This window comes from Paramacrobiotus metropolitanus, unplaced genomic scaffold, assembly GCF_019649055.1.
Source record: "Paramacrobiotus metropolitanus isolate TYO unplaced genomic scaffold, Prichtersi_v1.0 Parri_scaffold0000009, whole genome shotgun sequence".
Taxonomy (NCBI): Eukaryota; Metazoa; Tardigrada; class Eutardigrada; order Parachela; family Macrobiotidae; genus Paramacrobiotus; species Paramacrobiotus metropolitanus.
This window is the reverse complement of record NW_026570229.1, coordinates 1568885-1582097: the sequence shown is the minus strand read 5'-3', so window position 1 is coordinate 1582097 and position 13213 is coordinate 1568885. Positions and strand designations below refer to the sequence as shown.

The 13213-nt window shown below is 43.4% G+C and overlaps 3 protein-coding genes and 1 long non-coding RNA gene across 4 annotated transcripts; 2 read left to right on the top strand and 2 right to left on the bottom strand.

The window, feature by feature from the left end:
• Positions 1 to 120: 120 nt before the first annotated feature.
• Positions 121 to 1665, bottom strand: LOC129582955 (uncharacterized). Its single transcript, XM_055474586.1, has 3 exons — positions 1429 to 1665; positions 1132 to 1314; positions 121 to 616 (listed from the first exon to the last, which is right to left on the bottom strand). The coding sequence occupies exons 1-3, from the start codon at positions 1569 to 1571 to the stop codon at positions 214 to 216; spliced, it is 729 nt and encodes a 242-aa protein (XP_055330561.1). The 5' UTR covers positions 1572 to 1665; the 3' UTR covers positions 121 to 213.
• A 210-nt stretch (positions 1666 to 1875) lies between these two features.
• On the bottom strand, positions 1876 to 4001 carry LOC129582956 (uncharacterized). Its single transcript, XR_008689695.1, has 3 exons — positions 3679 to 4001; positions 3297 to 3620; positions 1876 to 3162 (listed from the first exon to the last, which is right to left on the bottom strand). It is a non-coding gene; the product is annotated as an uncharacterized LOC129582956 (long non-coding RNA).
• Positions 1931 to 4572, top strand: LOC129582954 (uncharacterized). Its single transcript, XM_055474585.1, has 4 exons — positions 1931 to 2320; positions 2777 to 3081; positions 3370 to 3594; positions 4165 to 4572. The coding sequence occupies exons 1-4, from the start codon at positions 2018 to 2020 to the stop codon at positions 4379 to 4381; spliced, it is 1050 nt and encodes a 349-aa protein (XP_055330560.1). The 5' UTR covers positions 1931 to 2017; the 3' UTR covers positions 4382 to 4572.
• Positions 4573 to 5547: 975 nt separating this feature from the next.
• LOC129582952 (uncharacterized) lies at positions 5548 to 8413 on the top strand. The gene is made up of 6 exons (XM_055474584.1): positions 5548 to 5841; positions 6353 to 6732; positions 7165 to 7350; positions 7415 to 7538; positions 7885 to 7981; positions 8048 to 8413. The coding sequence occupies exons 1-6, from the start codon at positions 5647 to 5649 to the stop codon at positions 8188 to 8190; spliced, it is 1125 nt and encodes a 374-aa protein (XP_055330559.1). The 5' UTR covers positions 5548 to 5646; the 3' UTR covers positions 8191 to 8413.
• The last annotated feature ends 4800 nt before the right edge of the window (positions 8414 to 13213 follow it).

Sequence of the window (13213 nt, the reverse complement as noted above, 5' to 3'; positions counted from 1 at the left end):
TCGCTACCAATCTAATCGCTAGCATGCGTTCGTCTTGCTGGTGAAAAGCAGCGCGACCGAGCTACTGCCGACATTCATGGTCATACAACGCAACCGGAAGTGATCTACTACATACAGTAATCATTTCTGCCATGTTTTTGTTATAATTTCCCAGTGATCAAGTGAACCATAACCACGGGACTCCCTCGCTTATAACAGTCGCTCAACAGGTTTTTACGTACAATTGAACGCGCAACCCGGCAAATAATTTTCAACACCGGAAAAACTGAAAATTGTGCAATGTTCCGCTTGCGCGGGAACATGAGAATGACGACAGTGTAACACAGGAAAATTTAGTTTTATTATCAACCATAGAAGGTCGGACTGCACTGGGCGGCCGGCAATGGTCCCGCCCACCGCCACCCGGCAGCGGCCGGCGGTGGCCGTGTCGCTGGCATCACAGTACGACAGCCGGCACGTCATCCACGACTTCAACCGGCCCCGCAGCAGCGCGTCCACATCCACGTTCTGGCTGCCCAGGGTGAAGGACTGGATGCTGCCTTCGTAGGAGGGCACGTTGTCGACCACCTTCTTCGTCAGGCGCAGCTGCACTTGACAACCGGCTTGGGTCAGTTGGCTGTAAAGTGCAAACGGGTTACGATCGAGCCGGTACTGCGAAAGCATGTGCCAAGAATGTTTTCATTACGCAAAAACGAGCTACTAAAGACACTACAGCATGTACGATGTAATGATTGTAAATACTTCGCAACAGCAATAGAGCGTATTTAAAACTACCTGAATTGCTTATAAAAAAAGTTACTTGACTTTAATTTATTTTAATCAGTTAAACTTACGTTACTTACCTCATAATAGAAAAGAACCGCTGATAGTTAAAAAAATGTATTAATAAAACTGTTTACTAAAAAATCACTAAAACGTTTTAAAAAAGTTTACTGGTTCTTTGTATATAACCTAAATTACAGAACAATTATTTGACTAACCAAAAAAACCCATAAAACGGTAACCAAAGAAAAAATTTAGAAGAAGTTACAGCTTACTAACACAGGAACGTACGTATTGAAAAATTAAAAATTCCCATAAGAATTTACAAGGCCCTTGAACGGTAGGAAATACAGCGATAAGTGCACGTACCCATTCTCCACCAGCACAATCTTCTCGATTCCCGCCGCCAGATGCGTCTCCGCCTCGCAGTAATCGATATCCATGGACACGCGGGGATCCTTCCCGAAGGCCTTGTTGTCGGCGGTGGGCTGGACGACAATGCTGCGTCCGCGGGCCCGCACCTTCTCATTGACGTCATAACAACACTGACAACTGCATAAGAAAACAAGAAAACGTAAGAAAAACATGAGAAAACACAAGAAAGCAAAGAGATAGCATGTATATCATGTTCTACCGCTACAACGACGAAAGGTCACCGCGACCTACATGTTGACGTGGACGTTGACATGCCCGTTGAAGGGACCGTCGACGGAGGTCAGCAGCTCGCTGACCACCAGTTCATGGCCGGACACGGCCACTACGAAGCAGAAGCCGACGGCCGCTAAGACAACGTACGCGAACGAAGCCATATTAGTCTACGAATGCGGGAGAAAAATAAAAATTCTTAAGGAAATGGCAACGCGACACGACGGTGTGGAGAGTGGACTAATATAGCGTGGTATGGAGTGGCGAATCTTAAGCCCGGTTTTGCCAGCAGCAGCAGCTTATCAGACGGGTTCTTATCGGTAACGATAAGCCAGTGGGGATGTGCAATTGTCCGGGAGTTTACGGATCCTGGAATGACGCGGGCAATTAACGAATGAATCAGCCGGAAACGCTTGATTACCGGCAGCGCTGATTGGCCGGAAGAATCTAATCAACAGACATACAGCGCCGTTAAGGCAGTGCACGTGATAAGCGCCGAAGAATAGTAGCCTCGCACATAAGACACAGCAGTCGGGTGTTCAGTGTGTAGCAGTTTGAGTTCTGGCGAGGAAATCCATTTTCTCCACTTGTTATTTCTCGCATTGCAACGATGTACACGCTGTTCGTGGTGGCGGTGGCCTGTATTGCGGCCGTCGCCGGTCAAGCGGATCCGCTGTGCCCGCCGGTCAATCAGCCGGTCAATCTGAATAATGAGGACCACAGTCAGCAGACGGTCTGCCATGATTACGGCCGCATCCGGACGGATTTCAAACTGACTTGCGACTGGGAGAATTATGATTTTAAACTGGAGCTGGTGTCGACCGGCGCCCTGCTGGCGGCCGACATGACGCCCCAGGATCCCAGTGTCCACATTAATACCGGCCGCGGCTTCACCGGCAACGAGAAGATCATCGTACGTTGTTTTATAAGAATGTTTAACAAACAAAACTAATTAATTACAATATTATAATTAGAGCTCAAACGAGTGGTTTCGTAATAAATAAAAAAATATAAAATTTAACACAGCTGTTAATGGTTTCACAATTAATTATTTAAACAAATTACTATAATTATGGCCGAAATGGTTAGCTTCGTTGTATCATCGTCGCGGTTATTGCACAGGATATCTCTTCGCGGCATATAATCAAAGTTTTTTGTGTATTATTTATTTTTTTGTATTAATACGTGTACGGTATTTTTTAAAAAAATTTTTTTGCGAAAAACCATACAAAATAATATTATGCTGTTATGATGAAGATACGTATGACACAATAATAATTATAATTTGTACATAAGGGCGCCGATGAAGTTTCGCCGCAGCTAAATGGTAAAATAGAAAACATTTGTTTAATGGACGGAATAAATGTAGGTGCCACTGACGGCGGATGAGAAGAGCAGCTGTCCCAATCCCAACGTCATCGGCAGTCGCAGCCAGCAGATCCCCTTCGTCCAGCGCACACCGCAGCTCAGCGCCAGCTCCCGGCTGGAATTCGTCAACGGTAACCTGTACTATAAGACCTCCGTGGAGGTCGTGGAGACGTACGATACGCAGAGCTGTCAGGCTCGCGAGAAATACCGTACCCGCGTTAATCTGGAGTGCTGTCTGCTGCGCGAGACCCACCCCGAGGAAATCATCCCTCCCATCCACGATTACTGCAACCTGACCTACTGCCAGTAAGTCATATGGGCACAGATACCCGGCTTGACCGCCAACTTCCGGTAGATAATCGCTCATTCTTTTATATGCACCCATATCTGCACATATATATTATATAATATATTTAACGTAAAAAAATAACAAATTATATAAAATAAAAATGTATACAAAATCAAATAGAAAATATTAAAAGATGTAATTGAAAAAAAATAATTTCTCTACTGCCGATGACCTTTATCAGCAATACAGCGCCGGTATCGTAACGTGTGCAGTGCATGTGTAACGGTTGCCATGTGTGATGATAGGGATCCCGGTGAATGGACGTGCGAGTGCGTGTTCGACCAGCTCAGCGGCGCCTGGGTCCTCTCCTGCCTGCCCAAGAGCGGCTACCTATGGAGCCAGCTGCTCAGTGCCGGTCTGTCTTTCCAGGCCTCGCATCTCCAGGCCTTCCCGCTCTCCGCCCAGGCCCAAGCCGGCGTGACACCCTCACCGCAGTTGACCTTTATCCGTGACGCCGTGCCCATTAGTGTGTAAGTTGACCATTACGCCGAGTACACTACATCAAAAGTATCAGTTTATAGTACATCCAAAAGCAAGACAGATTAAATACATACAAAATAGTGGGAAAATTAGTGAAGTTTGTAGTTGTACGACTTCCCAGGATGCACAAAATGATAAATCTGAAAATAATAATCGCTTGGCGTTGCTGACCTTTATTAGCGTTACAACCCGAATCCCTGAACCGTTATGACAATTTTTCCATTATTAATATGATAAAAATATATGCATTATTTATTTAATTTATATTTGTATATTTATATATATATATATTTATATAGGTATACTCAAATATTTTAATATATATATATATATTATTATATATTTATTTATATATTTTGTTTATGTGTTGTTATATATATTATGTATATTTATTTTATTAGGTATATATTTTTATATAAAATAAAGATATATATATGTATTGTTTATTTAATTTATATTTACATACGTATACATATTTTTATCCATAATATTTATTTAATTTTTATATATTGTATATAAGTAATTAAACAGAAAACGACAGTCACTATCTGGCTCTGTAGATCACCGGAACTGGAATTCGGTCAGCTGAACACGGGGGCCCGCAATCCGCCGGAGCCCTGGCGACGGGCCTACACCGTCAATCCCTTCGCCTTCCACAGTGACCACGAGACGGGGGTGGTGATGTTCCGCGCCCTGCTGCAGTTCTGCCGGGAGACCTCCGTGGATCCCCGCTTCCCCAGCTGCGCACCGCCCCGCTATAAGACCGTCAAGGGTTAACGCAGCGATCTGTTCCATATAGCCTCTGATTGTTGAGCACTGTATAACTTTATCGCACACTCTGTATGACATGGATAATATGCAGTCATGAATGTAATGGTCAATGCGCCAAGTGCACTTGTGAACACACAATTGTCACGAATGATCCGTTGATAAGACAATAAATTTGCGGCAAAATATGCCGGAATGGACTGATAACGTTATCCGTTGTATTGTGAATGAATATTTTCCCTATATGCGGGCACGTGGCACTTTACCCCCGGTATCCTTATACGTACGTTCATGACCTTTAAAATTGCCTTTTTTAATTTACCGTACAGCACTATCATACTACTGACTCGCACGTACAATAAAAATAAAAAAATCAAAAACCAATAATAAAATAATTATTAGCAAAAACTTAAAAATCAGAAACTGGCACTAGTTACAAATACACTTTATCAAAAACTACCGTAGCACTAATTACAGCGGTTGCTCAGTAAAAAATCGTAATAAATTGCTACTGCGTAAATCGTAATAAAAATCGTAATAAAATTGCTACTGCCGAAGCAAATAATTTTGAGAACTGGTAATGTACGCTAGCGCCGGGAAATTTTCAAATACATGCACTACATTAATTACTGGAAAACACAGGATAACATAAATACTTCAGTACTTTTTCCGGTATTGGTTCCCCGTCTGTTAGTCGGCAAGTCTCTTAATAATAATGTCATGTAATTCGTTATAAAATGAATAAATTATAAATGGAATAAACAGTTTTACCTGGGAACTTGCCGTTAATAATATGATTTAATATAAAAAATTAAATATCTATATCATAATTTAGGTTAACGTGAAGGTCGGACACCGGAAGTGGGCGGCGGAGAACCCGGCAGACCGCGGGAAAGCAAAAACTATTCTCGCCAATACAACGCGTCCAACATCAGTCATAGCATTTTATTATCTATCACATCCACTGCTTCTCAACCCGATAACACCGGTTAACAAATGGCGTTTATGTACTGATAGGAATATCCGTCTTCTGCACCTACTCGATAAAGCCCCACCGTGTCCGTTTAACGTGCATTGTCTCCCGCATCAGCCAGCTATCACTGATAAGGCGTCCTCCATTACATCGATAATTATATGGCTGACTAACTGCCAGTGCCTAAACAGTTTTTAAGCATTGCTACCTTCGCGCTGATCACGGCAGTGTCAATAATAGCATTCGTGTGCAGTACAGGCCAAGGTGTTGTAATTAGTTTTATACATAGTTTAATAGGAAAATGTGGGCCCGCGTTATTGCCATGACCTTTATGGTGGCGGCGGTCAGTGCTGCGGCCGATCTGCGTCTGTTGGGCGTGCAGACCCGCTCCTGCCCGGTCAGCGGCTGTCCCGCCGGATCCGAGACGGCCAACAGCAACAGCGTCGATATTAAATACGGAGTGAAGAATGTCCCGCAAATCGGATCAACTTTCACGGTACGACAACAGTGCATTGATTGCTACGGATGCTTTTAACAGGAAACAATCATACCATATGTACAGCTACTGTATATTCGCCTGCAATCTCTCCATACATTCACAATCTCGTTTACTTTAATTACCCAATTATAATTTATTTATTAACAATACTGTCTGGAATTATTCTTTACTAAATTACGGTGTGCAATTATTCATTAGTCATTACTAAAATTCAGTTGATTTTTGTACATTGCGTTCCCTTGTCCGGAATCACGTCCAATTTAATTAAAACACTGAATTTTAAATTTTCAAGATGTTTGAAACATTTTCAGTTTTTCAGTTTTTTTCGTTAAATCATGGATACTCGTACAGCTGTCATCCGGCAGTAATTGCATGATTCTTAATTTATTTATACTTTATTTGAAATTATGGTATATCTTTACTCGTTATTTTACATTAATATTGCATTAGTATTGCATTTTTAAAAAAATTCTTTACTTTATTAAAAAAAAACGGTATATTTTTACAGGCGACATACAACGAAGACGGTAGCGCGACCATCAGTGTGTCAAGCGTCAACTGGCCGGCCGGCACCATCACCCGCCTCGTCGTCGGCAACGGCGGCGCCGGCTGCGAGACCGTGGGCACCAGCCTGACGGTGACCTTTGACAAATGCGGCATCCAGCAGTACTTCGGGCTGGATAAAGTGCAGCGCCGCGTCGTGGTGAAACTGTGCCAGCGCTTCCCAGCCACCAGCAGCAACGGGGTGACCGTCTACTTCCCGGGTAACCGCGACGTCACCGTCGACTTCCACCTGGCGCCGCGCAATCCCACCAATATACATCCCATTGAGCCGGAGGTCCTCTGGAAGTCAGAGAGACTGGCGCAGTGCACCGTCCTCACACACAAGTACGTTCACGAGAATAGCAGCGATCCTACACTAAGCCATAATGAAATAATTTTATTTTAACCCATAATTTATTTTCTTCCTTTTATTACTGCTTATTTGCTATTAATAAATTATAATACACACATAGAAGCTTGTTTATGAAAATTGTTAATCAAAATCCTCCTTTTATTTATATCATTATTACTATCGCTTTTTACTGTATATTGCGTATTCTAGCATTCTTTAAAGACTATTTTATTATACAAATGAACACCGGTTAAACACTAATTCACGCAGTACTTGTACACATGATACGCTTTATCCAGTTTCTTACCGATACAAAAAACGTTACCTGAGCACAAGCAGCATTACATCGCATTAAAGCAGTACTGATTCTCTGCTTCTATTAGTACTAATACTTTATTCATCAATAACACATTTGCTGATTATAGTATCACCGCCTTCCGCACCGTCAAGGGCTCGGAATCCTGGTTCTTCAGCGTGGAAGCCGGCAACTACGACCCCGCCCAGCTGGGTGTCGGTTTCTCCCTGGAGACCTGCATCCTGCGGCCGTATCTGGCTGGCGAATCAGCGCCGACTCGCACTGAAGAATACTGGCTGACCATCATCAAGAACGGGTAAGGATATCGCACAGTGCGCACTTTTATACTATGGATGTCTGACAGTTCGGTTGTGTTACAGGCGTGTCCATTCTGACTTTTTGCCCAATCCCGTCAGCCCGCACTATAAAGTCAACGTCGTCCAGGGCCAGAAGTACGAAGTGGCCACGAAGCGAGTGTACAGCAATGCGCTCGAGGAAACTAAGGTATGTACAATATTAACGATTACAGTAGCATGACACAGACATAACGTCACACACACACACACTGTGCAGACAGACTTACAAATAGCCGTGTAGCCACTGTCCAGGCAGAGTTACAAATAGCCGTGTAGCACTGTCCAGGCAGGCTGGTATTTAGCCGCGTACGATTCACATAGTGCACTTGTACGTCGTTCTGCACGCTGATTGGTCAGCTGTGTCAACAGTGTCCAGCGCTGTAATCCATGTCGCTGTGCATATTGTCAACGATGATAACATCAAATCAACCAGATTTTTTTGCAATATACTCGTACTTCTACACCAAATTAAACCGGAATTTATTGTACTGCAGTTGGCCGCTGTCGCGCCCGAGATCGAATGCCACGTCTGTCTGTGTGATCCGCTGAGCAGCTGCCCGGACACCCTGCCCATCGTATCCGCCTCACCCTGTACGTATTAATGGTCCCGGTATCCAAGCGATTTGCCTTGCTATATCTGTGCAATTCTGTTTGCAGTGAGACGTGTTAATAACGCCGAAGAGGCCTGGGTACCCCGCTTCCGCGTCCTACCGCCCCTGGAGAACGGTCAGCGTTCGGAGAAGCTGCGCGCTGGACCTGTTAACGTGGTGCCGGCCCGCCGCAAGCAGATGCAGCTGTAAACGTCCACACAACCGGCAAACGGAGAAAGGGGAAATATCACATAGATTTCGAGAATTTTCATATGCGCCAAAAATGCTAACACGTGAATTATGTGCCAGAGCTAGTGACGATGCGTTTAACACAAACCCGAATATCTGGTTGTACACAACGCCAGTGAAAAAATACCATGTTGGGTACATCGTGACATGAGCGAGAAAACAGGAAATAAATTTATGGATGTTGTGTAGCTGCACGAAGCAGTGTAACCAAGATCGCTAAGTATTTTTAATGAAGAAAGTGCTTAATTATCGTGTGTACGGTACATTTACGACCAGAGCATTTTAATAGAATAATTATGTACTTATACATACGCACGATTGCCGACTTTGTGTAACAACCATAATCGTAACCGATGCTGACGTCTGCGTGCAGTTATTCCTTTTTGTTTATTACTGAAATAGTTAGCGTGGAAATATACAATATGATATCGTAGTGTTGGGTGTTTCAGACTTTCAGTAATACCATGTAGTGGTTTGCCCCGGGACTACACTAATCCCTTATACATGGGGCTCATAATTATGATGATAATTATATTTCTTATAAGAATAATACGAAACGAACGAAAACCGAGTCACCTTTCCCACTTTCTTCATCAAAATAACATCCAAAACAGCATTTTATTAAAAGTAGCCAAAATCATCACAAGGCAACTGATTAGTGAACATTCATTCTAATACAGAATTCTATGAAGAAGTACAGTAATATCATCAGCAGCGCTACACGACCCCTTTTTCCGGGATAAAAAAAATAAGAATAGTGGTTAATAAAATTCATAAAAAAATATGAGCAACAATTTCGGAGATTAATATTCCATCACAATGTTAGTAAGATCAACAAAAATAATACCATTCCATCGGTAAATCGCCCATCCATCGGCACTCTCATTCCGCATCCTTTTCCATAGGATCATACAGATGCTCCGTTCCAAAGTCGTCTTCTTCCTCTTCTTCCCCTTCGAGACCAGGAACTGGCAGGTCAGCAAGTGGATCGGGCGCGTTATCCTGTACAGGAGCATTAGCAGCCGCTTCTTCCTGAATAGGATTTTCGTGTTCACGAGGATCGACGCCGTGCAGCTGCGTCAGCGTCCATCTCGTCCAGCATGGAAGTTTGTCATGATAGATATAATACATAGCATCAAGTTTCTCGCGGATTGTTTCGGTTTCCTTGCTCGCAGAAACGTAGTAGGATGGCACGGTCCAGCAGGATGAGAAACGGCAAGAGAAGATTCAACGAAACACTGACAGGTGGCGCTGGCGGTCCACTAATAGGCAGCTGATGAGCAAACTGGTGAATCCGGTTACCTGAGACTGGAGCCGCAGCCCGATATCCTGAATTAGGAGCAACCGCAGATGATCCTGGAATAGGAGGCAGGGGAAATCCTGGTGGTGTAGGATCGTTGACAACGCCAGGTGGTGGAGCACTGACGCGAATTTGCCCACCACGATTTGCACCCGGTCGAGTCTGCGCAGGCACGACGGTGTAGCGGACTCCTGGCGGTGGGCGCTCGGTTTCAATGTGATAACCGGGAATGTAATCACCATCAGAATCCGGCTCATTTTCCACCACATATTCCACCAAGGGTTCCTGAATAGGAGGCGGCAAACGCTGCGGAGTGCCAGACGCAGACGTCCATCCAGGCTGATCCACAGTCACAGGCCCACGTGACGTGCTGACTCCCTCATTCACGGCAAATCCTACAAAGGAAGGACGACCAACAGATCCTGAAGAGGAATTACCGTTGCCCGAGTAGGAAGATCGGCCGTAATGCTGGTAACGAGCGGGCAGACGGGGAATAATTGAGCGCATCCCTGGCGTCAACGCATCGAAATGCCGATCATCCATCAGTTCGACGTAGGCATCGGCGAACCCAAAACAAGCATTCCGAAAAACACGGCGAGTTTCCACTGAAACTCGCGCCACATCCTCTGCAGGAAAACTGAAATGCTGGGGATCGTAGCAACCCAGATCATCACGCGCCATTTTGCAACAAAATAAAAAAAATTCAAGGTTCTCGACTGGTAGAAATTTGAAATGCGGCGTACTCAAATTAGCGCAGTCACGCCGGCATGTTTTACCATGCAACCACTGGCGCCTCCTATTAAAGGAAAACGGACCAATCACCACAGACTGGCAAATTCCACTCACGGAACCACTGATACGGGCGGTTGGAGCGCGAATAAGTTTTGACTCGCCACCGTACGAAGTTTTCACGCATTCTTTTCAAGAACGAACAAACCAAACGCAAAACAGTTACCCCTTTTTCCGTAATAATAATAATAATAAAAGATGAATCATGATTTTCTGAATAGAACAACTTTCTCAAATTCAGAAATAAGAACCACTGGACTGATGACAGAAATACCGTTGTACCTGACTATTCAGATAAGGAATTCCATATGTGGAAAAATTCTGCCAATAAATATGCCATTCTTCCATATTAATTTGATTTGGGGACATTCCTACTTGCAGGATATAACGAAACATGTATGAATCAAAGAAAGTCAACTGTTCCACAGTGAGATTCCGAGGAAACCGTAATCCCTGGAGCCCATAACAAAGATAAAATTCAATAATTTCATTTCTTGAATTTAGAAAATATTCGACGGGCGCATTTCTAAAGGGGCGCACATTATCCGTACGTTCTGCATAGAAGAAAATCACCGAGCGAATAAATCGTATTGCTTCTAAATATAGAAATCGACGCTCACTATCCCATAAATAATGGGAAATCAAGTCTATTAAACGATAACCCGCAATAATCCACGTATCCAAATAAACATTAGGAAGCATAATGTACGAGACAAATCCTTAATAGGAATGTATGATGAATTTTCATAAATTAATTTTAACCACACACTGATACCGCTTTGGCGCTGTGGTGATGCGGCCTGAACGACTGGTAAATGGCAAAATGTCTACAGTCTTTTTCCGGTACTGACGCTTCGCCGCTGGCTTCGCTGGCAAGGCGGGATTATCTGACGGCAGATCTAGTGCTGGAATGTCAAGGTCAGTGGCTTCGACTGGCTCCGTATCTTTTGGCACATCAGCAATCGGCTGCGAATCCGGCTGTACATTTTCTAATTCAGAATTATCATTCCTAATAATTTCAGGAATTTCGCCAGATGGCCTTGGATAAAAAGGCTCTATTCTACTGACGTTATAATTATCAACTTTCTGACGGAAAGAATGCAACAACTGGAGTTTATAGACATTTTATTTATTCGTTCTAAGACTTTATACGGCCCAGAATACTTTTGCCGCAATTTATCGGCTTTCTTAACCACGTGCGCAAATTCTCGTACCTTTACCAGGTCACCTACAGAGAACTCAACTTTTCGACGATTTACATCGGTCGCGGCGGCATTCTTATCCTGACGTATACCAATAAGCGCGCGCGCAACTTCATACGCTTCTTGAAAGAAATCCATTAATTTCTGAGAATAATCAGATAAATTCAGATATGTACTGTCTTCCACAGATTTAATAATCGTATCTACTGGAAGTTCATTCTCACGACCGAACATTAATTTAAACGGAGACATCTTCGTGACGTCGTGTTCCGTAGAATTATGCGCGGATGCGATAAATGAGAGATATTGATCCCAATCACGCTGGTCGTCTGACACATACATGGCCATTCCTTCAGCCAAAGGAGACATCTGTCTTTCTACTTGAGAATTTCCCTGCGGATGGTACGCGGTTGTTCGAAGCTGACTAACACCGATTAACTTGTTAATCTCATATAGCAAATTATTTCTAAAATGCTTTCCTCGGTCAGTCAATAAGCGCTTAGGAGTACCAAACATCAATATTACATTCTGTACGTAGAATTTTGCTACTTCAGCCGCTGATTGATCTTTTAACGTTCCAGCCCATATGTACTTAGTTAAGGCATCCGTTACAACACAAGCGTATTTATTGCCCAATCCTGATACAGGAAACGGACCTAATAAATCCATGTACACAGTACACATTGGTCCTTCTACAGGAAGATGTTGCAAATAACCTGACATAGGTTGACGAGTAACTTTCCTCATCTGGCATTGTGGACAAGTCTTTATGTACCGTTTAACGTAATTTACCATATCGTTAAACCAGAAACGACGCTTAATCAGACTTACTGTCTTATCCACGGCCTGATGTCCTGCTAGAGGAATATCATGTACAGTACGCATTACATCATCCCGTAAATGTTTGGGAACCATCAGACACTTTACGTCTACACCGTTCTCTCTCCTTTTGTAATATAGGACTGAATTACGTAATACATACTGACGATGACACGAGGCGAACTGAGGATCGGCAGGATTATCCATCGCATCCACAATTTTCTTAACAGAAGGATCCAATAGCTGTTCATCACTCAACCACTTGTCGTCCTTCCAAGGATCTTTATTGGCATTTTCATCTTCATCCTGCACTTCGGCAACGTGCGCATAAACCGGCAGCTTATCGGCGATATCCGGTTCAGCCGGGCCAACAGGAAAGCGACTTAAACAGTCCGCATTATGGTGGAATTTCCCCGGGCGGTACTGTACTTCTTTATCCAACGTCGATAATAATAACGCCCAACGCGCAAGTCGTGGATTATTTCCGCTATACTTTTCTATCTCTAGAAGGGCTCGATGATCAGTCTTAACAATGAAATGATTAAATTCCAAATAATGTCGGAATTTCTCGTAAGAAAATATTATCGCTAATAATTCAAGATGCGTCGCCGGGTAATTACGCTCGGCGGCGGTCAATGACCGGTTACAAGTAGCCACAATTTTACCTTCCTGACTCAGGATACCGGCAACACCAATACCACATGCATCACATTCCACAACAATTTCTTTCGTAGAATCAAAACGAGTTAAAACAGGCGCATTACTCAACGATTCTTTTAAATCGTTAAATGCCTGCAGATGCACATCACTCCATTCTTTTTTGAAATTAACATTCTTCCTTACTAAAGGAATTAAAACGTATGTCATGTGACTC

Excerpts from the sequence above, each read along its gene's own strand:
- LOC129582955 (XM_055474586.1), bottom strand. The coding sequence starts at position 1,571 with ATGGCTTCGTTCGCGTACGTTGTCTTAGCGGCCGTCGGCTTCTGCTTC. Across the intron at positions 1,315-1,428 it reads GTCAACGTCCACGTCAACAT|TTGTCAGTGTTGTTATGACG; the intron begins GTAGGTCGCGGT and ends TTTCTTATGCAG. Across the intron at positions 617-1,131 it reads ATTGTGCTGGTGGAGAATGG|CCAACTGACCCAAGCCGGTT; the intron begins GTACGTGCACTT and ends TGCACTTTACAG.
- LOC129582954 (XM_055474585.1), top strand. The coding sequence starts at position 2,018 with ATGTACACGCTGTTCGTGGTGGCGGTGGCCTGTATTGCGGCCGTCGCC. Across the intron at positions 3,082-3,369 it reads TGCAACCTGACCTACTGCCA|GGATCCCGGTGAATGGACGT; the intron begins GTAAGTCATATG and ends GTGTGATGATAG. Across the intron at positions 3,595-4,164 it reads GACGCCGTGCCCATTAGTGT|ATCACCGGAACTGGAATTCG; the intron begins GTAAGTTGACCA and ends CTGGCTCTGTAG.
- LOC129582952 (XM_055474584.1), top strand. The coding sequence starts at position 5,647 with ATGTGGGCCCGCGTTATTGCCATGACCTTTATGGTGGCGGCGGTCAGT. Across the intron at positions 5,842-6,352 it reads AAATCGGATCAACTTTCACG|GCGACATACAACGAAGACGG; the intron begins GTACGACAACAG and ends ATATTTTTACAG. Across the intron at positions 6,733-7,164 it reads TGCACCGTCCTCACACACAA|TATCACCGCCTTCCGCACCG; the intron begins GTACGTTCACGA and ends TGCTGATTATAG.